General features: G+C 40.9%; 2 protein-coding genes across 4 annotated transcripts; both read right to left on the reverse strand.

The window, feature by feature from the left end:
* Positions 1 to 748: 748 nt before the first annotated feature.
* mat2ab (methionine adenosyltransferase 2Ab) lies at positions 749 to 5,516 on the reverse strand. Its single transcript, XM_026322040.2, has 9 exons — positions 5,242 to 5,516; positions 4,452 to 4,529; positions 4,231 to 4,353; positions 4,017 to 4,129; positions 3,791 to 3,934; positions 3,492 to 3,710; positions 3,234 to 3,416; positions 3,014 to 3,147; positions 749 to 2,541 (listed from the first exon to the last, which is right to left on the reverse strand). The coding sequence occupies exons 1-9, from the start codon at positions 5,333 to 5,335 to the stop codon at positions 2,439 to 2,441; spliced, it is 1,191 nt and encodes a 396-aa protein (XP_026177825.1). The 5' UTR covers positions 5,336 to 5,516; the 3' UTR covers positions 749 to 2,438.
* A 2,147-nt stretch (positions 5,517 to 7,663) lies between these two features.
* Positions 7,664 to 22,739, reverse strand: inpp5jb (inositol polyphosphate-5-phosphatase Jb). 3 transcript variants are annotated; one of them, XM_026321339.1, is made up of 15 exons: positions 22,338 to 22,739; positions 18,451 to 18,520; positions 17,686 to 18,133; positions 16,858 to 16,965; positions 16,483 to 16,591; positions 13,851 to 13,967; positions 12,693 to 12,868; positions 12,321 to 12,432; positions 12,115 to 12,224; positions 11,693 to 11,888; positions 11,248 to 11,385; positions 11,032 to 11,115; positions 10,851 to 10,955; positions 10,378 to 10,671; positions 7,664 to 10,067 (listed from the first exon to the last, which is right to left on the reverse strand). In XM_026321339.1, exons 3-15 carry the CDS (start codon positions 18,129 to 18,131, stop codon positions 10,032 to 10,034), a joined length of 2,031 nt encoding a protein of 676 aa, XP_026177124.1. In that variant the 5' UTR covers positions 18,132 to 18,133; positions 18,451 to 18,520; positions 22,338 to 22,739; the 3' UTR covers positions 7,664 to 10,031. The 3 variants fall into 3 exon arrangements, with proteins under 3 accessions (XP_026177124.1, XP_026177122.1, XP_026177123.1); XM_026321337.1 differs by having other exon boundaries at positions 7,664 to 10,671; XM_026321338.1 differs by lacking the exon at positions 18,451 to 18,520 and having other exon boundaries at positions 7,664 to 10,671.
* Positions 22,740 to 24,779: the final 2,040 nt, after the last annotated feature.

The following is a 24,779-nucleotide window of genomic DNA, read 5'->3' on the forward strand; positions in this document are numbered from 1 at the left end:
GTTGGAAACCAGAAAGGAACCATCAGTGAACAGATACCAATTCTTATGACAATCTTAGTGCCGTGTGCCACGTAGAATCATGTCATGACCAGTGAAAGAGCGTTTCAGGAACAAAGGTATGTCAACATGGAAGATGTTTTCAAGGGCCACAGAAACTGTCAGCAGCCATCATTTCAGTGAAGGAAAACCACACCACAGTATGAGGTGTGTATGGACACATTAATACATTTTAAAACAGCTTTGTGAAACTGAGGCTCACCAACATTACAGTAAGTAAAAAAACTAAGCCTAGAGTTAATCTGTCATTGGTTGAAAACTAAGCATGGTCATCAGGTTTTACCTATGGTAACACACTAAGAGCATTAATGGTTATCATATTACAGAAGACAATTAGGGACACTAGAAGTGAGTTTTCACTGGTTGTCAAATAATCCAGTGTCAAATTCTAAATTATGACTATCAGACTTTTAAAAAAAAAAAGCCTGCTACATGTTTTGGATCTATAATGTAAAATGTTTCTTTGCCATTCAAGGCAATGCCAGTAGCACTGTTATGCTCAGTGCTTTGATTTTTTTTAAATTTGTGGCAAAAGGCTTAAATTAAAGCACTACAGGACTGCAGATTGGTGCAAGTAACAAGCTCCAATACACACAGCCTCATGAGATCTGTGATAGCTTTGGTTAAATTTAGAAGCCCAGCTCCTCAAATTTTTGTTTATGACCTTAAAAGGAATTTAATGGAGACAAAGACATTTCAAAGAAGCAGTTTATTACAGAGAATAAGGAAGCTACCGAGTCTAGACATGAAGCATAACACAGTATGAGCTACTTGTTCCTCTGGAAGTTGAACTCACGTCGATAGGAGGGTGAAACGCAACAGGGGAGCAGAGGAAATAGAAAGGCACTCACACTTACTGTAGCCAACGGGATGACCTTGGAGTGGTAAAAGGGAACAAAACCAAAACTTGAAATATCCACCATGAAATGGCTATGTAAACAAGGCTGGTTTCTCTGTACTACACCAACCAAATGTTGCCATCTCATTGATGAACCTAGATAAGAGCCCAAGACCTGCAGACATTTTATTTTAAATGAGATTTAAAACTAATCCCTCTTCAAAATAAGCTCTGCGGTGCAAAAAAAAAAAAAAAAAAAAAGAGTTGTAAAAGTTAACAGTAGCCAGTGACACTTGTGTTGAGGTGGACCAAAGCTTTTCTGTACAACACTCTGGAGCCTCAATCCAAAACACTGAAAATGATCAAGTCAAAAGGAATTCAAGATTCAATGTGTTAAAAGCTGCCTTCTGAAACTCCAGCTTCTCTGTATCCACGCTGTGTTTCAGAGAACAAATAAATAGTGTTGAGGTTTGATTCCAAGCCAAGAAGACCGTGGCAAACACACCCCTGTAAGAATAAAGATGGGAACCAGGTTTCTCTGTAGCTACACCTGCCATCAATATACTTATGGAGTAAAAGGGCCTTTAGTCACTTCAAACCATAAAAAAAGCAAGTGAAAATACATTTAAAAAGGACTCATTTAAAATTTAATTTCAATGCATAAACAGATTCCCACCCCCCATTCTATCAAGTATAGCCAATGCCTCTGCAGACCAGAGCAGTGACATAGCAGCTTCTGACTTTTCTGTATAATGTCAGAAATCAGCAGTGGTCTTTAGGAGCATCAGGCTTTACACTCATTTGAGAGCTTGAATAATTATGATTTGGCTCTCCCTTTATCCTGCAATGCATAGCATTTTCAGTGAATATAGCAATAATCCTTAAATTTTGACTGTGCCATTCTAGCATCCTCCACAAAGACGAGGGAATAAAGCTACCCAAACAGAAACACTGGGTTAGGGAATAACTAGACTGACAAAGGAGGAATGTTTAGAACAAAAGATAACCTCTGTTTAGGAAGGTGCCAGATCACAGTACCCCCGCCCCCCCCCAAACGACCAAATTATATTTCTCAATGAACTTGAAAGCTTCTCCTTACATCAGTAGCACCAGTAAATTAAGAGGGGCATCACATATGGCCTAATATGGTACCGCCATGACACTGAAGACTGACGATACTGACAAGTGTGGAATGCCAACAGGAGAACAGCTGAACGCATCTATTCAGGGTCTATCACAATGAGAAGCAAGGGAACCTTCAAGACACAGGTGAACAAGAAGTACTATGGGGGCATGAGTTCATGGAACCCGCCTGATTTTTTTTTTTTTTAAATATCAAGTTTCTGAGGCATGCCTCCTAGGACCCAGCATGATACTGCCACCAGCAGAAAACAGTACCAAGACAAAGGAGCGAGATGGAGTGAGGAAAGGAGTCGTGTGTTAAATGATACCATTATGAGAGATTATGGCATTTCACCCCCGGAATCTTGGAGGCTTCTCTGTAGTATACACCAACAAGCCTGGGGGGAAAAGCTTAACAGGTTTAGTATTTAAGTTTTTTGGGCAGCTCCCATGGGAAGGAGTCTCGGCCAAAGTGGCCATAGGCTGCGGTCCTCTGATATATGGGCTTCTTCAGATCCAGATCCCTGGAATACATAATCAAAATATTTAGCAGCAGCCACCACCCCCAGTGACCTCAGATGTACACATTCATACTCGGAGAGATATAACCCTCACGTTAGCCAGTGGGGAGTGTCAAGAGCCACCCAAAAAAAAAAAAAAATAAATAAATAGGTTAACATGTGAAGCTTTGGCACTTACCCTGCCAACCAAACTGGACACTGCAGGTTGCAGATAGAAGCCAAACTCATCCAATTTACAAGAGGACAGTTATCTAACTTTTTTGTGCCATGTAAAATTGGATAAGCTACAAGCAAACAAAATGACAGCTCTAGCAAAAAGAAAATGCCACTGGCTCTCCAGAGTATTCAGAATGTATTCATGAATTAAAATTCACTGGGGAAAAACAATTTAAATTAATAAAATGAACTTTGGAAAGGAAACAGACAGCAGCCAAGTGTTTCACTGAATAGCAGGTGGCTTCAGAGACACCATTACCTGACAATGACTCCAGGGCGGAGATCAAAGTTCCTCTTCACAATGTCAAGCAGCTCCCTCTCACTCTTGTGGGAGGTCCCATAGTGGAAGATAGAAATGGAGAGGGGATGGGCAACTCCAATGGCATAGGACACCTAATACAGCACACATACATCATATTAAGCACAAAACACATAAGAACCTCTAAAATAAACAGGAGGGATTTCACATTACCACTTACCTGCACCAACACCCTTTTGCAGAGTTTAGCCTTCACCAGAGACTTGGCCACCCAGCGTGCAGCATAAGCAGCAGAGCGATCAACCTTTGTGTAATCTTTCCCAGAGAAAGCCCCACCGCCATGGGCCCCCCAGCCTCCATAAGTGTCAACAATGATTTTCCGTCCAGTAAGACCAGCATCACCCTGGAACAGAACAGTTGTTATACAGGCAATTAACTCAGTAGGTAACTTTCCAAAGCCACACCCTCAGACTTTTACCTGTGGGCCACCAATAACAAATCGCCCACTGGGCTGCAGGTGGTAGATAGTGTCATCATCCAGATAGATGCAAGGAACAACAGCCTTGATGACTTTTTCCTTCAGAGCATCTCTCATTTCCTCCAGACAAACATCCTCATCATGCTGAACAGAAATCACAATTGTATGCACACGCACAGGGAGCATGGCACCACGATCCTGACGGTACTGGACTGTAACCTGCAATGGAAATGAAGTCAAATCAGTCATGCAACGAAGAATTCACAGTAGTTAACAGCAAGTATAACAGCTTTACATACCTGTGTCTTTGAGTCAGGTCGGAGCCATGGAAGAGTGCCATTGCGTCGCAGTTCAGCCATCTTAGCATTTAGCTTGTGGGCAAGGACAATTGTGAGAGGCATACACTCCTCAGTCTCATCAGTAGCATATCCAAACATCAAGCCCTGCAGAGCAAGAAATACTCAGCCTTGGAAAATACTTAAAAACAAATCACACATGACAAACATGACTACAGCCACTTCTAACCTGGTCCCCAGCTCCAATGTCCTCCTCGTTGCGGTCAATGTGAACTCCCTGAGCAATGTCAGGGGACTGCTGCTCCAAGGCAACAAGAACATTGCAGGTTTTGTGGTCAAAACCTGTACAGACATAACCAATCAAAACAAAGACACCACACTAAAAAAAACAAAGTCAGATCACTAAAGGAAATACACAAAACCAGTAATGCAACAAGCCACACCTTTAGAGGAGTCGTCATATCCAATTTGGCGGATTGTGTCACGAACAACCTTCTGATAATCAACAGTGGCACGTGATGTTATCTCACCAGCCAACAGGATCATCCCAGTCTTAGCAACAGTCTCTGAAAGAGGCAATAGCGGTGCAAATCAGAAACAGAAGACTCAATATAAACACCAGACCCAAACAACAATTTAGAGCGGAAAAAATGTTTTTTCTTACCACATGCTACTTTGGCATCAGGGTCCTGCTTGAGATGAGCATCTAGAACAGCATCACTGATCTGATCACAGATCTTGTCTGAAAGAGAAAAATAATACGACTAAACACCGGCAAACTGCAGATAATGGGGGTGGCTCTAAACTGAGGCCCTTTAGGGCCGCCGGGCCGGCTCGGCTCATGCTCAGTGGGAGTGACTCGGAACAGTCGCCATTTCAGCATGAGAACATGTGGTGGGGAGAAGAGCGCGCCTAACTAGCCGGAAGACGAGCGTAAATATCTGTTATAAGCACTAGTTTAATTACGTCAGCCGAGAATAAATAAAAGACGGTATTCGGCCTTTTAGGATAAAAGGATGATATTAGCAGGCACCGTGGCCCGCGTGTCTCAGGAAGAGACCCAGACGACTCGGCACGTTGAAGAAAAAAAATAAAATAACGTTTAACAACCGGTAAATAAAGACACTTAAAAAACAGCGCCCAGTTAATATGTACTGTTCATGTCTAACACTAAACCCTGCGGCAGGTCTGCTGTCGACGGAGCAGAAACGAACAACTAATCACCAAAGCTCAGCTAGCTAACGTTAGCTAGTAGCGCGTGTTCTTGAAACCGGTCCAGTCACATTCTCGCAGCGGAAAAGGCCTTAACGATCATCTTATCACGCTGTTTGCTACTGAAAATAAAACCTTACATCACGAAGTACGAGGGGTAAGCTACGCAGTAAGACAAGTATAACTGAGCTAGTTTCATCAATGTGGACAAACAGGTAAAAGGCCGGTGTGTCGGGTCTTACCGGGGTGTCCTTCTCCGACAGACTCCGAGGTGAACAAGAAGCAGTCCTCGTCGATGAGGGAATTATGAAAACCGTTAATCTGTCCGTTCATCATGGTTAACGAGTGTTGCTGGTGTGAAAGTCTCTAATAATAATAATAACAACACGTTGATATAAGGCTTTCTCTGTATTTTTTTTTTTTAATTACTCTGAGTATATCGGCGGGGTCCCAGTGCGTCTGACGGACGGCCAAGTCTCTGAGGGTGTAGATCGTGGAGCCTGAGCCTCATGGCGCAACAGCAATGTTATTTATACAGACTCGTTGACGTCACGAGAAGGCGGACCGTACCATTGAGGCTTCGCGGGGGTAGCGGCATCCTGTGATCTGCTGCAAACATCCACCCATACAGCGACCATGTGCTGTTATAATGTTACAGTGACTCGAGAGACCAGTTGCTCAATCAGCACCTTTTACCTCAGCAATTACAACATCACACCTAAAGTGTGTGTGTGTGTGTGTGTGTGTCAGTGTCAGGCTGAGGTATGTGTACCTTGTCTTATGTCGTAACTTTGACTTGCACACACTCTAAACCCTTCAACCTGGAAATCACAGTTGTTCGTCTTAGCTACAAGGCTGATTTTGACCTGATGCTCCATAGATATGACCCTGTATGACGCATAAAACCTGTGCTGTGTTTGTATGTGATGTATTTTAAGATAACCCTTATACTGCAAATACATGTTTCGCAGGTTTACACCTTTGGTGTACGCCAACAGCAGACATGAGAGCATGTGTTTGTGTTGTACAACAACCAGAAGAACTGGGAATATATGGATAGGGAGAGGGTAGGGATATTATATCTCAATGAAACCTGATTATATCCTACTCAGGAAGGTCCTATCTCCCTATTTTGCTTTAGGCGATGTTGTGTAATATAATCAATGGCTTTGATGGTGAACATGTTATGCCTTTTTAGGCTGCAGATGGGTTTAATTACTGTCTCTATAGGGGCTGGGTTATGTCCAAGAAAGGACTATTTTATTTATTTGATGGGACCGGAGGTTTGAAAAAAAAAGAGAAGAATTTTAGGGAATATTTCTAGTTTTAGTTTGAAAATATTTTCAGTAAGTCATTTTGAAAGTAATTCTTTAAATCTCTTTGTTTTAGCCACAAAAGACAGATTCATCCATAATCTGATGCACATGAACACACACTCGAAACACTGGCCTGTCAGAGAGACCTGATGTTCTATCTGACCTTTATGAGGAGATATAACACGTTGACCATGCTGTTACTGAAGTCAATAGAGAGTCGCTGTGAAGATTATATAACAACAGGGACTGTAGGGTGATTTTTATTATCATCATGAGAGATAATGTATAAAGATAGCATTAACATCTTAATGTATGTACTGGTCAGGGTTATTCAATGCACATCATGGTTCTTATCATCAAAGGTCAAAATGCTCAAAAAAAATCAAAGGTTACCTTCAGCACACAAGAAAAGTGTTAATCTATCTCCTGGTAAATGCTAAATTTAATCCTTAAATTTAGCAATTTTGATTAAAAAAACCCAGACATTTCACATTAGCATCTCATTTGCTGAGTCAGCTTGTGACATTTAAGTCAATTAATTTAACTTTTTTTTTAAATAACTGGGCTCATGGTGTTTAATATCTAACCAAACCAAGCAGCTCAATCCCTGAACAGTGTTGCATGAGAATGGTACGGTCAGCCTGAATTTGCATGGTGGACACTTTCTTTTCAGAGGGTAAAAGCATGATGCAAGATGCACTTGCTGTTGCCTTCTGCAGGAAATCTAATGTTTGTTGTCTGTCAATTCAGAATTCAAGTGACTTCCAGTGAAAACAATCATAAATAAACAAAAGCGGGTTGGTTAAAAAAGATGGTAAACATTAGATGAAGTTAAATAATGTACATGAATAAAGATAATGTATGTATAGTACTGTTGTTGTATTTTTGACCTTCTGCCCAAGGGAAATTACCTGTGCATATATGTATTTCTGTAAACATTTTAGTAACTCAGAAGGAATTCTCAACCGGGAAGGACTTGTTGTTTTAAGGTCATTGCCCATATTTACTTTTTAAACCTACTTTATTTCCTCATTGACTGTTTCTTTACCTATTTCTCTTGAAGTTTCTCTTTTGCTTCCACAGACACGTTGGTCGTTCTATAGCCGTGAAAACTCATTGAATAGATGCATTCCCTCTCCTCTTACCACTGTCCCTCACAACTAAATATGTAACCCCAACCATTACTCTAACGTAAACCGAACTCGAACCTCAGTACAAGCATTAAACTGCTTGATTATCACTATTAAGCTGAGTAGTACCACGCTATACACAAAAAGAAGTATTATACCATCATTACACATTCTTAAATCAAGAGAATATGTATGAACAGAATCACAAAACAGACGGGTCAGAGTGTGAAGGGGAATATATTTGTCTTTGGATAGGGTTGTACAAGTTTTGGGTTTGGAGAACAAAACAAGCAACCCTTACAAAACCTTTTCACCTTAGATGATTTCACAGAGACAAACCATCTTTATATGCAACAATTAATATCTCACAGGTTTTTTGTGAATTTCATTCACAGTTGTACAAACAGCTGTAGACTAAACCATCTACATTTTAGACAATGAATGCAACATTTGGACTGAATTTACTAAAACAGAAACTAGGGAAATCAAACTTCATTTTTCAAATAGAAAAAGAAAATAGTGATTAATATTTGACAATATCATATTCCACTGCAATAATGCTCCCTCACTGACCAGCAGAATTCAGGTTCATTTAACAGCTAAATAAGAAAATAAATAGACCATTTGAGCGAAACAAGCTTTGTGGCATAGATTGTCTCCTACTTTTTGTTTTCTAGTACGTACTTTGTCCTTTACATATATATTTCTTATATTTTAGCCACATAATTACAAAACAATAACATTCTGTAGACAGGGTACATTTCACAATAGAGAATCAGTGATCAGGACTGCAGTACACATCATACTTATCTATGTCATCTAAAGTAGGACAAGGTTCATACAATCTTTATCTTTTAAACATGTTACTCTAAACAAAGGTCCAGTAGAAGTTTCATTTCAAAATCAAGTAAATACATGAATGCACTATAGAATGATTCAAACAACTTCAGATTTATGCAAGCATAACTGTCTTGCACTTTCTGCACCGATTAACGATTACACTGAAGTTAAATTTTTATACTGTCCACGTTTTTTCTAACAAGTTTTACAGCCACAATAGTAACAGAGAAGAGTCAAGTACAGCACTTTACGGCACAAAAATCACAGTACTGGAATGTACAGTATGTCCAGCAGGAAACCATGCAATCACAATCACGCTCCATTCACATAGCTATCTACACACACAAACACAGACACACACACACATACACACACACACACACACACACACGCACACACACACACACACACTTCTATAAAAACACATACACACACAAAAACCGACATACACACTGAAGTTACAGCTACAACAGTACTATCCTAACAGCCCCAAAGTATAAAGTGTCTAAGATGGTGCATCAGAGGTCACATCGTAACAAAGCAACACAACTTTTGTGACTACTGTTACAGTCAGCTAATCACCCAGATCAATACGGGAAAATCTGAGCAAAACACAGAAATACACAGTGCAATGAAAAGGGAAAGAAAAAACCCCAAACTCAAAAATCACACAAAAACTTCAATATTTGATAGGACCATGTATTTGAAATATCACATTAGTATGTGATATTTCATGATAATGAAACATGTTAGCTGTGTATCATATTACTTAGTGTAGCCTATAATACAAAGCCCTGTAGTAGCTCTACATAGTAGAGTCCCTGGTTAAATTTGCTGGAGACTAAAAATCAGTGTCTTTCTTACTTCCAATTGTTTCAATAGTCAAACTTTTAATACATAAGTGAGCAGTTTTTGTGGTTGGGGTGAATAAAATTTAAAAAAAAGTATTTTATGTTCTTTGCTGTCGTGAAGCGCATGTCTTATATCAGGCCTGTGACCTACCAGATATTGCTGTAGTTATTACTACAGTAGTTGTCCCAGCAGAGTCAGTGGCAAACAATTAATAAACTGCTTCTGTCAAGACAGCTATGCTGTGTCAGCTGACAGCTAGTCTCCCACACCCATCACATCCCACTGCACTGATCTGGCGGCCTATTTAAAGGCCTGTACGCTCACATTGACTCTGTACACTAACATGTGTTCTGCTGTGGGCACAGCTAGTGACCGAGCCCCCTAAACCTCAGTCTCCACCTCCTTTGGTTCTGCTCTTTTTTACGCATGCCAATGGTGGATCATTTGACTGTATCATGTTGCTGTATCATGCACGCGGAATTTCCAAAGCAGGGAATATCCCCAAGATTAGAACCATACCACCAAGTCAAATTGTGTGGCTCTCTCTATTTCCGGGTTGGCAGAAACTAATAATGTGAGCAATTGTGGTTATAATTGGTAATGCTTTTATTGGATGCCTGGGAATAAAAAAAAAAAACGGTTTTTATCGTCTCTATGTCCTAATGTTCTGAGCAGATTTGTGTCATACACGGTTACATTTTCCATAACTGAGTGATTTGTGAGCAATGTCTGTGTCAAGTGTATCAACGCATTGTCTCAAAGTATTTCCTTCAGTTTCTATGAAGCCTGCTGACATGACCTCTAGGTGAGTGCAGTTTCAAACCAGTGTCACAATAGAGAGAAGATGGAAGTAAACACTTTTACACAACATGACCATGAATCCTTGAGTATTTCCTAATGCAAGGTGTCAGCTCCCTGTACTGTCCACACCTGAGAACGGACAAAGGCAAAGATAGAAGAAACACGGGACAGTGTGAAAGAAAATAAAGATATATAACGTGCACGGATCAATAAAACAACTCAAGACAAATTAAGCCTCCTGGACAAATCAGATGGCTGTTCCTGAAAAGGATGGCATTATAAACTGTATTGTTTCATTTCAGGAAACATACAGTGTAATGTATGTATCAAATAAAAGACACAACAGTTGGCTCTACAAGCCATGACAACAGCAGGACTTGGTATTGCATCACACCCCTGAATCCTCCATGTTCTTGTCTTTCTCCCTAGCAGTAGATACCTGGCTGCTGCTGCCCTCTGCTGGCTGCCCTGAGGACTCACTCTCAGCTGTTGTGGTGCAGGATGGAGAACCAACAGTGATGCTGGGCTCTTTCATTTTGGCTTGTGCGGGGCTGCCAGAACGGCTGCAACTGCGACTGCGGCTGTGACTGCTGCTGCGATACCTGTGTTGCTTGCCCTTACGTGGGCTGGGACTGCGGGACCTTGTCTTTATGTGGACAGTGCTGTCATCCTCTGAGCTGAAGTCAGAGCTGTCTGAAGAACTCATCTCAAGGCCTGATGTGGGAAGCTGGATCTGAGGATGGACGAAAAAGAGGACAAGAGTGGGATGGAGGGATTAGAATAGCAGAGAAAGAGCAGCAACGTGTTGGTAGCACAACAACAGATGTAATTTTACTCTCTCAGTGACAATGGATTTGTTGGTGCTCTTGATCATTTTAACTCCAAGGAAGCAGTGCCAAGAGTTATGATTACCTGAAACGGCTCTGTTACACCGACAACAGTGCTCATGTTGTTGCTATAGTAACCCAAGATGAAGTCCCCTGAGCCTTTGGGCAATTCCTCTTCAGTAAAGGTTACCTGGAAAACATTTAGTGAGACATTTATTAAATGTGAAAATCAACTCTTAAGAAAACCCAGCAGGCATCCAGATTACCTGATGTTCCTGTCGATGAAAATCAGCTTCCTCTTGCTTGGCCCACACATATCCCACATAATCCTTGTGGTGTTTGAAACCCACCTATGGAGGGGGGAGCAACAAATCAGAAACAGTAACTCAATGATTCAAATTGGTAATTAAGAGAAATATGTATTTGCTACACCAGATGGTTTGCTGACTTGGATTTCTCAGAGGTTATATCATAGAGGTTACCTTGTATAGACCAATCCAGTCCCAGGAGCTGCGTGAGTAGTTGGGTGCCAGTGTAAATTTTGCTGTGGCATCTGCAATGCTATTCCACTCATCCTCCACTATGATTGTGACCAGGGGAACATCCACCTTATACGGGAACTACAACAAATAATAATAATAATGAGAGCCAACTACTGATCCTTGGTACATTTTGAGTATTGACCAAAATCTGGCAAAGTTGTCATTGAATGAATGGTCATATTCTGTAGTATGTAGATTTCCTGATCATAATTTAACTTTGCTGTGATCAGATTGTCTTTTATTTCATTTAGGCAAAATTCTTGTATAATGGTAGAATTTGTTTGGTACTGATACAGTATTATTTTACTTAAAGGACTACCATCAGACTCTTTTAAAGATGCAATGCTCTAAAGTCTTCTTTACAGTGTACCCTTGTGTGTCTCACCTGCAGGGTAAAGATGGATGTGACTGGTTTGTGGTCACTGACGGTGTATTCCATGTGACTTCGGTAGGAATGCTGTGTCACTTTGGTCCCGCTAGTCAGCCCTGAAATGGAGCCACGCTTCCCTGCGCCCAAAGGTGCAGTGACTCTCAGGCGCCACAGAATCCGATCAGTCCAAGCTGGTTTACGCTTCTTTCCACTGGGATATGGACAGAAAAAAAAATGGGCATAGAAAAAGATGAAGAAACTCCCTAAATTGCCATTTCATTTAAAAACACTACAAGGAGGAAAAAAGAGCAAGAAGCATTTTTGTGCATCCCCAGGCAAGAGAGAACTTTTCAGAAAGATTATGATTTATTGAGCTAAGCACTGAGAGATCTAGTCAGTGGCCTAAAAATTGTAACATCACCCCAGGCCTCACCAACCTTGTGTCGTATGTATCTGTTCCAACATCAAACTTGTAGGTAGGAGGGAATTTCAGCGGCCCCTCTTGAAATCCCTCCAACACCGTCTCACTGTCTTTGGCCATGTTTAGCTGTAACGGTGAGCAGATATTAACAGACATCAGTCATTGATGATTTCAGTTTGGCTCTTCAAAGTAGGAATTGCCTACAGAGTGCAGCGTTTATACCTGATCCTTTTCCCACAACATGGAATACTTGTTGTTATCGATGGCTGACTTTACCACTTGCATATCCAGGTCATCAATGCGGAAATTGAGGTCCCCAAACCAGAAGACCACGCTAAAAAAAAAAAAAAGAAAAAGGTGCAACTCCATGAATTCAAGTGTGCAGTCAGTTGGCAGTACGTCCCAGTACACTAAGCTAAAACTATCGCAGCCTAATACAACAATCTCGTAATAAGTCTTCCTTCACAAAGGTGATAAAGTTCAACTGTTTTTACATATATATCAAATTACAATAACTCCATCTGTTTTTTTTTACTGTGTATTATAAAGATACAATAAACTAGATATTAGTTTGTGTTTAGTTTGCTGACGTACTCATGGTCAAGAACCCCTGTGGCAGCCTGGCCCTCAAACTGCTGTTGCTGCAGGATGCTCTCAAAGTCCTCCATTCGCTGATCTGAGTTCTCCATGTGAGCTGGGAGGTGGCAGTTGAGGAAGCAGATGGTGTGACCAAACACTGACATGCGTGCGCTCACTCCACCTTTATTGCCCTGTACCACGGAGAAGCAGAGGGGGGAAGTTGAATATTATGAAAGAGAGCAAGACATTTGTATAAATATACTTGTCATTAACCCTGGAAGAAAAAGTAAATGACAGATGAATAACTGAATGAAATCTAATCATTGATGGAAAAATGCCTATAAAGAGGGAATCTGTTCGTTTTCAGGGTATCAAGTTGTGTGTGTTTCTGTGCCACAGAAAGACAGGAAATTTACTCATTAAGGGCTGGTGAGAAACATCATCCATATTTAATACTAACAGTGCACAGTGGAGGGGAAAGGATAATTGTGCGCATTTCCTCCCACTGTTCCCTCAACTGCTCTGACTCACCATGCAGAGAAAATTATTCACTATAAAATGTGCAGAATGTGAATGTGAGTTCATACAGGGAGAACAAAAACAGGATGCTACTTTAAACTGAGGATCACATAACTTCTAGAAGCTCATATAAACAGACATTTACTGTGCTCTAGGTTCAGTCATTGTCTTTAAATAGTATGTTGACCTGTTTCAGATAGAACTGATTCCTATAAATCACACTGATATTTCTATTCATTTTTAAGAGTAATTTTGAGACCAGTTAAAACGCATTTTAAAGATTACAAACTATGAGAGTCTGAACCAACAGTTGCAGCCTCCAACATTGATGCCTTTATTGTGTCTGGATGGAAAAGCATTTTGACTAACAAATACATGACATGAAAATGTGGTTGGTGTGCAGCTGCCCCAGCCTTTCATGTAAATGTTGGCTCATTTGCACTAGATTACAAAGCTGTGCTGTTGTGGATAAAACACACTGTTTTAGTGGAAACTTAGTATCTCCAAAATATATATCAGGCTACAGGTGACAGTGGTGGAAGTTTAAATCTAGTCACTTCTACAGATATGTTATCCTATATATAGCCAGGCTTCCACATGTGAAGTGTCCATAACACAGTGCTAATCACAGAATGGTGTCAGTAGCTATCTCACCCAGTAACCCCCCAGGCCAGTGCGGGTAGTCTCAGTCTGGACTCCACGGAGGAAGGGCAGATGGAAATACTTGGCAAAGATCAGCAGTAGCAGCCCCTGCATTCGCTGAGAGGTCACCTGAGGGACAGACCGATGAGGAGAAACAGATAGGAAGACAGACAGGAAAAAGAATATAGGATAACATGAGCAGGCACGCAGTGAGAGTTATTAGATGCCACTGCATATTTCTGAAAAAAGAACAGCTATAAAGTTCAGAGTAACAATATGTATATTTCTTTTTAACATTCATTAAAATGACAAGGAATAAATTTGTTGTGGGTCTGGCTTTGGTATGTGTCCAGTCCTGCTGTTCTACTTCACTTTCTCTTCTCCGTCTCATTCACTCTTTCTCTTTCTACTCCCTTATATTTCCATTTTGCCCTGTGGCCCAGCTGTCCCACTACTTTACATGAAACACTGAACACTTCACATTAGTTTGTGGTGTATGCAAACCACTTTGCTGAGGAAATGTGGTGCACACACTGTGGACATTTGCCGCTTGGACCTTTTAGATTATCTAAAGCACTTGTTTCTTGTCAAACTACATTATTAAGCAGATTTCGACTTTTGTATGCCACTAGTATGAAAAAACATTGTACAAGGAGAAATATGCCAAGCCCCTCAGCAGATATTTCTGGTCCTCTCTCATTCTCCAGTGGTCCACACATTCCAACCCCTCCAACCTCAGGCTGAAGGAGCACAATAACACCCTGCATGTAATGGCCCAAGGGCAGTAATGGAGGCACACAGCCCCACGTGACATAAGACCTTTTGCCTTATACCGATTTGAACGACTTTGTTGCGTAATGGATTCTACTGAACCGTAAAGTGGGCCAAGTATTTGTGTTGTGTTGTGCGTGTGTGTGTGTGTGTGTGTGTGTGTGTGTGTGTGTGCGGACACAGACAATGATTGTGCACGCTTGTGTAAAACGCGAAATAATGTACCTTTGCCTGTGTGGACTGTGGTTTGAAAAACATTTCTTATCAACATCAGTGAACATCGGTAGAGCTCCTGAAGGCTGCCAAGATGCATTTTGGCTGAGAACACAAACGACATTCAAGCTCAAAGACAAGTGTGTGTATGCGAGTGAGAGAGGGAGGGACAGTGCACGGGTGCAGTTGTGTATGTTTGACCTCGCAACCACACGACTGAAGAAATGAGCCATGAGTAACAAGTGTGATGTATCTGGGTGGACTGAGAATTTTGAAGAAATTCAGTGCAAAATAGATTAGTCATTTCGATTTCTAATACTAATTACATCAACACTTTACGCTGTTCATTACACAATATGTACGTTAGAGTTTATGTTCATAATTTTAGAAGAACTTTAAAGTGAGATTTATTGATAAGCCCTTATTACAGGTTGCAAAATGTTATTGTTTGTTTTACAGCCTCATAATATTTAAAAATCTGTGTTTAGCTGCTTCCTAATGAAGCAAATCTAATGCCCAGATGTTTTTTTTTAAATGGTCAGTTAAATAAATCACTCTCCAAAATCATGCTGTGACACATTCAGCAGTGCGTGCCAGGGTGCAATTGGAAAAAAAAAAACCATCTGCCTTTGCTAATTTGTGCATCTAAATTGTAGCTTACTCAAACAGAAATTAGGGGAACAATCAGCAACTGTGTGGGGAAAAGCCAGAAAAAGTGTCGTGTTGGCCCCGTCCTTCTGCAGCGAAGGCCTGATTAGAGAAAGTGTTCTTTCGTTCACAGCAATTACAGTTTGAACCTGACAATGAGTGTGGAAGCAGACTATCTCAGAGCACTGATGAAGTGTCTTGTTACTACTTGTCTCTCCTCCATGTCATGACTGGAGAGATTCCTACTGACACCAACATGTGTGTCCCTCTATTCAAACTCACATGAATAAATTCACCAAGCTGCTCACGCCATTACTATCCATAAGAAGTAAACAAAAAGGTTATACTCAGATGACTTTAATGAGGTTTAAAGTAACGTAGCAGACCATGATATAGCTGGAGGACAGCATCAGTCTCACTGTCAGAGGCCCATCAACACTGACAATAACATGATCCAAAAATAAAACAGCACCCTGGGAGACATTTGTCTGAGCTCGACAGCTGATTTAGCCTCTCTGGCTCACCATGCCAACAGAGGTAAACATGGTTTCAGATGCAGCCAGATGAAAACAGCTATGGCCTGTATGCTTAACAACATAAAGGCCAGATATTTGTAAGAGACAATGTATGGCATGCTTTTAATTTCTTTTTGATACACAGTATAGACTATATATCCCATTGGAAATGTTTGTTACATGAAACCTACTTGAATTCTTATACTGGGTAGGCATTAACTAGAAAGATCATGAAGAAGGAGCAGGTATGCAGGCATAAAGGCACACAGAGGGAGACCAAGAGATAGTGTGAGCTTGACTTTGCATTTTAAGCTTGGCAGGCAGCTGAAGATAGCAAATATGCTGACATTACACGCCTGTTATAAATTATCACCTGCCCGTTGCTCTGGGAACAAGATGAACTGAAACCGCAGCAGGGACTAGAGTGCAGTGAATCAAAGCTGTTTAGCATTTCACATGAGTGTGTGCATGCGTTTAAAACAAAATTCATTACTAACCAGCACGTAACCAAAGGGGCTGAGTCTGTCCATGCAGACCTCGCTCCACTGGTCTGTGAAGAGGACGTCTTTGAGCCTTTTATTAATCATAGAGTTCACTTCTTGCAGCCTTAAAGAAAAATGGCACATGACAAGGCGGAAGGGTCAACAACGGACAGATATGTACAAGGAGTTGAAGAGAGAAAGATTTGATAACGTAGTGGTGGATGACTAAATGAAAGAGAACTGTTACCACAGAGAGAGAGAGAGAGACATTGAAACCTGTTCATTAGTCAGATTGTGTGCAGCGTCAATGTGGGGACAAGTGAACAGAAATAGACACTCCAGTGTTTGAGTGGAGGAAAGTGGATGACGACTGCACCAGACAACACTCACCCGATAATGTACATGTCTGTGTTTCCATCACCCACGTTCAGCCCCAGCAAGGAAGTGATGTCATCAGGGGGTGTGGCCGAACCCACATTCCAAGTGATGATGTGCACCCTGTTGGAAAAAGGTGTTGTTATATAAAAATGTCTTGTAAACACACCTCAGTATCATAACTTCACAGATTCTGAGACAGCAGAACCCCTCTGGGTGTAAATATAGATGTTTTGTTTTCACACCACATAAATTACAAATTATAAATTACAGGATAATTCATGTAATGTGATTTTATATAGCAGGCAGTCTGGAAACTCAGTAGTTAAAAATGTTATTTAAATAAGAAAATAGTTGGAAATGAAATTCTGTTCATTCAAACCTGTAAATGTCAGACATTTATGAAAGCGTAAGTGTAATGAAGAGAAACTAAAGAAATTCTTATCAAAATAATAAACTGCCAAATTAGAAATGTGAATGAATGCACAGCTCTTCTTTGTTTACTGGATTTAGTGGCACAGGATCTAAAACATTTAGGAGCCACTTTTAAAATTTGTTTGTTTGTTTGTATTCTGCTTATAAATGGTTTATAGGATGACTTAATATGTATCCATTGTAGAAGAGCTTCTATTTCCCCAACACAAAAATAAGTAACATTTGTTAAATAATTGTAATGTAGCAGAGATCATAACAATCTGGCTACACGTTTTCTATAATCATGCAGCCCTGAAGAATTGCAGTGTATTTAAATAGATGCTGTATGTGTCGACATTAATCTCTTTCAGCTGTCTGAGAATCAGCCTGTGGAGGCATCCTGAGGCATAAACATATCTGGAAACTTGCCTGAAGTCTTCCACTGTCTGGGCCTGAGTGTCAGCTGTACCTGCTACAGAGAGGGCTCTCTGTGCGTGGGGGTTCAGGTGAGGAGGTACAGGCCTGCTAGCAAGTGGGTGGGGGACTGAGGCAGCCCTAATTGGGTGGTGTCCTGGACCTTTAGGACCAGCCTTAATGTTGCGTTCTTCTAAGGGTTTGACTGTTGCAGGGCGAGAGGGTTTGGGGTGACTTCCCAAGTTGCCATCAGGAATGCACTCATGTTGGTCAACCACTGGAGCGGGCTCAGCTTTGGGCTCAGCTCTCGGTTCGGCGATGTCCACAGAACCCTCCACTCTGGCACTTCTCTGGGGCCGTCGGGGCCTGACAGGGGATGTAGGCTGGCCTGTTGAAGCTTTTGTTGCCCCCTCTGGGTTGTCTTCTCGCATCTGGCTTTGGTTCGGTTTATCTTGGTCCATTTCTTAAAATTTCAGTGACAAAAGAAGAATGTTTGTTTGCATTTTAGGAACTTCACTCATACTCATCTATAATATCTTACACTAGCCCTGTGTAGCATCAGAATTATAGTAAGTGATTCATGTTCGGCCATGCACTGATGATATAATGTAATAAGAAAATAAACTAAAGCTAAGATGGCACAAAGAGAATTTCTATCAGTGAAACACCAGGCAGCACAACATGCAGCCTCTTGCACAACTGACAAGCCAATTCTGATGACTGTTGTGAGACCCTACTGACCCAGCAGGACAACTAACTGAGTCATGATGGTTCAATTACCTGGCTTTGAAAACAGATGAATACAGCTGCATGTACTAATAATGGGACGACATTTGGAAGTGCAAAATACCTGAAAAACAACAAGAAGACAGCAGGCTGAGATGAGACATATTGTATTATTACATTTTCTGCACTCCTAGAATGTTTGGATGGGAGATTTGAAGAAAAACCCATCATCCTCTCTAGTTCTGCCTAAGGTGCCTGCCAGTGCTCCAGTAACCAGAGAGATGTTCAGTCAGTTCATATCAGCTCAGAGCACCTGCCACACGCTAACACAGAAAACCACAGTCCAAAAACAGCAAAAGTCAACTGCTCGGCATAAACAACAACAGAGCTGCAGAGAGATCAGGCAGAGAGAGTGCAGGACAGAAATAAAGGAAGAATTTAATCCAACTGATTCAAGTAACAATCCATTCACTTACTGTGTGAATAAATGTTTGGGTTCCCGTACTGCTTGACTGACATAACACAACAGCAATTCAACGAAGACTCAGTTTATAAAAGCTTTAACAATTTCTTATTTAAATTCACCTGCTATGATGAATTAATGAAAACTTTATTTAAAAAAAAACAAAAAAACACCAAAATAAAAACAAACTGGGACTTCTCAGATGTTTCATCCTAAAAACTAAAAAGCAGACACATGGATTGAGACGCAGTCGTGTGTACGGACATGGATGGTAAAAGAGCTGATTTGAGCACAAAATTACAGCATGTCAACCCAAATCAGTGATGGTTGTGCGTCGTGAGAAAAGGACTAAAACACGCCAGGGTCATATCTTTTAATGATGTGAGAGGACACCCGACCTTGTGTGTTATCAATGTGCACAGCCAAATCACAGCAGATATTAACCCATCGTATTCTCTGGATGGTTGAAAAAACGTCTGTTGCATTATGGAGATGTTCTTATTCAGTAGGGAGCGAGGGTACTCTGCTTGAAGGAGAAATAACAGAGCTCTCACATTTTTTCACATGACCTTGAAGAGACGGGGGCCATGATGTACATGCGGAGAGGAGAGCTGCCTCTGTGTTCCACATGTGCCCAGAAACATGCTGGTCTTCCAGTCCACCAATAACCTGGTGCCTGGCTGGGCATAATGTATTCCTATGGTCCATGTATGGCATTTCAAGGGGGATGAGTGGAGGGAGGATGGCAGGGCGATTGGGCACACGTGGGAGTGGGTGGGTGCAAAACGAGCCAGGCGAGACAGCCCATTCAGTGACAACACTGTCTCTCCTTACAGACTCTCTGAATTGATCCTCTCACACTTCCCTCTGCCGTCGTCTATTTTTCCAAAATTTAATCCCCCTTCGCCCCCCATCTCTCGCTCTCTTATCATTCCATTTCCCTAATCTTTCCCCTCTCTTCATCTTCTCCCAGACTCTGTTGTTCACCTTCACTTGCAATGGGCAGTGAATCGCTCACTCCACCTATTTAGCTTTTCCTTCCCTACATTTTTCCTTTCACATCGAGCTAAGTACCTACACTTTTCCTGACCTGAAAATCTTTTCATTCCTCTTCTTCTCCCCGCACTCCGAGTGGCACTTGTGCTCCTCCAACGACGTGCTCTGTATTGTTTCCTTCAGCCAACCGCCTCACAGTCACTATCAATGACGTCAACATGCCACACTCCCAGCGGCCTACCGTCACAACACACGGATATAGATCACAATCAGCAGTAACATTCGTCTGCGTGCTTGGGAACACAGGGGAGGAAACAGTTACTGCACACAAACAGCTGGGAAAGAGGAGGAAGAGTATGCAGGACTTCTTGAAGATGATAATGAATGCATGCCAAACTATAAATACAGTTCAGCTAATCTTTCCTTTCCTCTTTTCTTCATGTTACAGAACAACAGCCAAGTATTTGGCTTTCCACTCACGTTGAGAGAGTGTGTAATGATTTGATAACAACAAATGTGTCATGGTGTTTACACGCACCCTCCTGAGGGCGTGAGAGCTGAGAGAGCCAGGAAGGATGTAGTTTCACCCAAACAGCAGGCTCTAACCAGCCTTTTTGGCTCCTCCGATGATTATTTGACAACATAGTTTTGCATGACTTACTAAGTAGAACGTTCCTAAGTTTTTTACTTTTCTTCCTTAGGGGTTAAGTTAAAGAAATGTATCTATATCTCACAGTGAATTATCCTCATGCTGACACAGGATGACACAGGGATTTCAGCCGTAATGCTGATCACATTTTGTGTTTAAAGTTAAAATTACAGCCAAGCAGCATGTTGGTGTTTAGGGCCTCCAGGGCCATATGCCCCTGTGACAGGGGTACTAATGATGACCCGGACAGAAACGACACCGGCAGCTGCTGCCACAGCTGCAAATGGCTCCTCCAGGTCCTAGTGCCAGAGAGTATCCCTTCAGGTCACAGCCAAGGCTGCAGGATGCCACAATGATTTTGCTTAAAGTCTAACACTGAAGACACATACTGACAACTTATACTATAACATTTGCACTGCGAAAGTAAGTTTCAATTACACATTCTGTCAATTAGCAATTATACAAATTAGTCATGAACTGAAAACATTCACTAAGGCTACTAAGGCTTGATTCTGTTTAAAAGCTTTCTGCAGAGGGACACCGTCACCATGTTGTTATCAGATGCAAACATACTTTACACATGTGAATCTTTGGGCTAAACATTTTCATTCAGTTATAATCTTTTGGAGAAGAAATCTCACTACAAACAAATTCAATGACAAAAGCTCATTAGATTAAAAAAAAAATACTGTAAATCTTAATGTCTGCATGTGCATAAAATGAAAACACTGTCTCAGAGAGAAGTTAGACAATTGCCCCACATGTCCCTTCCTGGCCAGCTGCTGCTTTTCAAATAAGAATGAAGAAATTGGTGCAGGTTTGCCAAAAGTTGCAACAGCAGCTTGACAATACGTTAACTGCTGATCCAGAAACTGCTGAGAAAACCTGCTGGGGGAGTAATAATCTGCACATTTGGACTAAAATTTAATGCATCACTTGGAATCCAACATAGCTACAGATTATTATGCTTGAAGCTAAATCCTTCCCTCTGAGTTACATTTCATTCTATGATTGTATGAGAAAACAAGAAGTGCAACTCTGAACACTACCAACCACTGAAATGCATGACACAGCAAGGGCAAAACATATACAATTTATGTTAAACTATATAAATAAATGCCACATTTTTAATATAAGTTAATTATATGTCACAGCTCCGGGCTGCACAAAAAAATATGCCTGACATCTAAGAGAAGGCTTTTTGGCAGGAAGTGTCATTTGTTATCTGTTTATAGCCTGTTATGTAAACACCAGCTCTACATTGTATGTTTTGACTGGTGCTGGGCCCATTGTAGCTGAACATATTCACACATGCTATCACAGAAATGACTAATGCACCAGATGAATGAGGGCAGCAGCAGTAAAATACAGTATCCGGCCTAATTACGCTTCTGCTTCAAGGACAATTTGTCTGAATTAAAAAAAAAAGAAAAGAAAATGAAGGACGAGTTCATTCAGTGTTTATCCTGATGGGAAAGACCAAACCCAGAATTACTGTGTATTTATGACGTGTAACTACATCATTAAGACTCATATGTGTGATTTCTGACACTGGCAAAGGTGAGAAAGGTGTGAAAGTGTCCTTTATTTTTAATTCTAAAGGTTTTGACTGCAGTGAAACACAAACAGTGACACAATAATTTCCACTGGGATATAAAAACTTCTGTCTTATCTTAATCATTGTATCACACATCATAAGGATCAGCCTTGTCTTCACAAGTACACAACATATCGTGTGTTGAAGTTGTCACTACCATTGGCACTACCAGAGAAGCTGATGCCCATAGGTGTCAATGTGACGCATGCGTGTAGCTGATTAATCACCACCTTTACCTGTTCGGGTTCTTCAGTGCAGATGTTCCTGATCTTCAATAAACAGTTTCTGCAGGTGTACAGGTCGATCGGTCCGGATCCTCTGTGGTGGAGGATGTGAATCTGCAAGAATATATGCACTGCCTGTGAAACGTTAACCGAAAACACACTGAACTTTCCTTTCCAGTCGCTTCCCAGATGAAACCATCGGCATCCCAGCGCCTTCCTTCCTCCTTTACTTCCTTCCTCGCTCCGCGGGGAGATGACAGAGAGGAGGAGCAGGTGGGTTTGGAGCGATGCTGGCCACAGGCTTTGACAGCCAGCCTACATCTCAGTACAAATGTCTCCCCCTGCGTTTTAAGACACACACCGCTGCAGCTCGACACCGAGTCCTGTGCTTCCCCCTGTGCCCTTCAAATTAAATAAGACGTCCGGGACAGCTCGACACCAGAGAGAGAGAGAGAGAGAGAGAGAGAGAGCGCTTCCGTAAACGAGTCACCGCCTGCCGATGTTGAGTTGATGATTACAGCAAGAGTCTGACTCTGAGGATCACAGAGCTACAGGGGCTAGAAAGGAAATGTCGTGCAGCGATACCTGGACAGGCAGTCAGGTGTCGGGACGACCTGGTTGTTCTCGCTCTGTTTCGGTTTATGTTGAGATTATAAAACTGTGACAACATGAGGGATCATGACGGAATAACATTCAACAGTGTGGACTTAAATGAATGGTCGTTCTATATAGTCCAATTCTATGATGAGGCACTACTGCCGCCTAGTGGTTAATGTGGTGAAGTGCCTGTGATAACCGCAGGAGAGTTAAGCTTTATACAGCCTCATCGCCCAATTAAGTACATGTGTCTTTCAAATGGCTCTTTGTCAGAAAAACCCCCAACTGTGATTGTTTTTGTTCAGAGCTCAGTAAAAAGACACAAAAAGAGACAGAAATGTCCACAAAGAAACACAAAATGACCACAAAAACATCCATCCATTATCGATACCTGCTCATTCCTAATTAGGGTCATGGGGATCTACTAAAAACAAATAGGAGACACACAGAACAACCACAAAGTATCTGTTTTTTCTGTGTGGAGGGGCCTTTTATCTGTGTTGTCCATTGTTTAATAATATTTTTTCATAATCTTTCAATGAGCTCCCATTAGAATTGATGAGTTTGAAAAATGGAAGAGTGGGAGCAACATGGTGGGTCAAAGGTTAAGGTTAGATTTTCTTGGATACTCATTCTATTAACTTGTTAAAGGGGCTCTGGACAAAGATGTGACTATAATCTATGCCAAAACATTATTAATAATAATTTTTTATATTAAAAAAAGCAACTTTTAGCCTAGAAAAATCCAGACTGTAAATGTCTAAACATCTACAAACAAATCTGCCCCTGTTCACTGTGATTCCAGAGAAATTCTTTAGGCCAGATTGATCTAAATGTGATAAAGTAGCAGGTTTGTTTTTAACCTCTATAGTCCTTATATTTAATGTCTGTATAAGGACATAATCATGCCATAAAGACGCTCATAGCTTCACACCCCTTTACTTTCAGGAAGCTAAAACATTTCTACCCTGAGCCAAAGCATGGGGTTAGATGTTGCCATGGCAACACCAATCTCCACCATCAGCGTTCACGAGACCTTAAATGTAGTCATGTGTGATTGTGCGTGTGCCCTTTAAGGCCAAAGCTTGCTGGGAAAAACTGTGCGGTACAGTAAATGTGGTGATGGTTGCATGAAGGGTCAGAAATGTAATTCAAATACTGCAGGATTTGCTGAATGTTTACTGCAATTACAGACACAAACATTACCTGATATGATGTAAACAACTGACAGCATGTCTGTAGTTCTCAACAATGATTAACTATAAGAAACTGCTGATTTTTTATGTTTTTTTCCTTTATATATATATATTTATATTATTATATTATATTATATTATATTATATTATATTATATTATCCATCCATCCATCCATCTTCTATACCCGCTTTTCCTGTTCAGGGTCACGGGGATCCGCTGGAGCCTATCCCAGCTCTCTCTCGGGTGGAAGGCAGGGGTACACCCTAGACAGGTCACCAGTCTGTCGCAGGGCTATATTATATTATATTATATTATATTATATTATATTATATTATATTATATTATATTATATTATATTATATTATATTATATTATATTATATTATATTATATTATATTATATTTGAATTAAATCAGTGTGCACACAGGTCAGTGTGCGTCCCATACCCTGCTGTGATGAAGCACTGATTATTTGACCATTTCTCCTCAGTGTATCTGAACTGTCTTTAAAACTCTTCTCTAACATCTGGGGATAAATGTAGGAAGATTTATATAATACAACAATATATATTATAATCCCTAAGTCTAAACTTTATAATGAACAGTTTCTGTTAAATGTGGAAACTAGAATAACTTTGTGTTCAGCCAGAATGTATAACAG

This window comes from Mastacembelus armatus, chromosome 9 (assembly GCF_900324485.2).
Source record: "Mastacembelus armatus chromosome 9, fMasArm1.2, whole genome shotgun sequence".
NCBI lineage: Eukaryota > Metazoa > Chordata > Actinopteri > Synbranchiformes > Mastacembelidae > Mastacembelus > Mastacembelus armatus.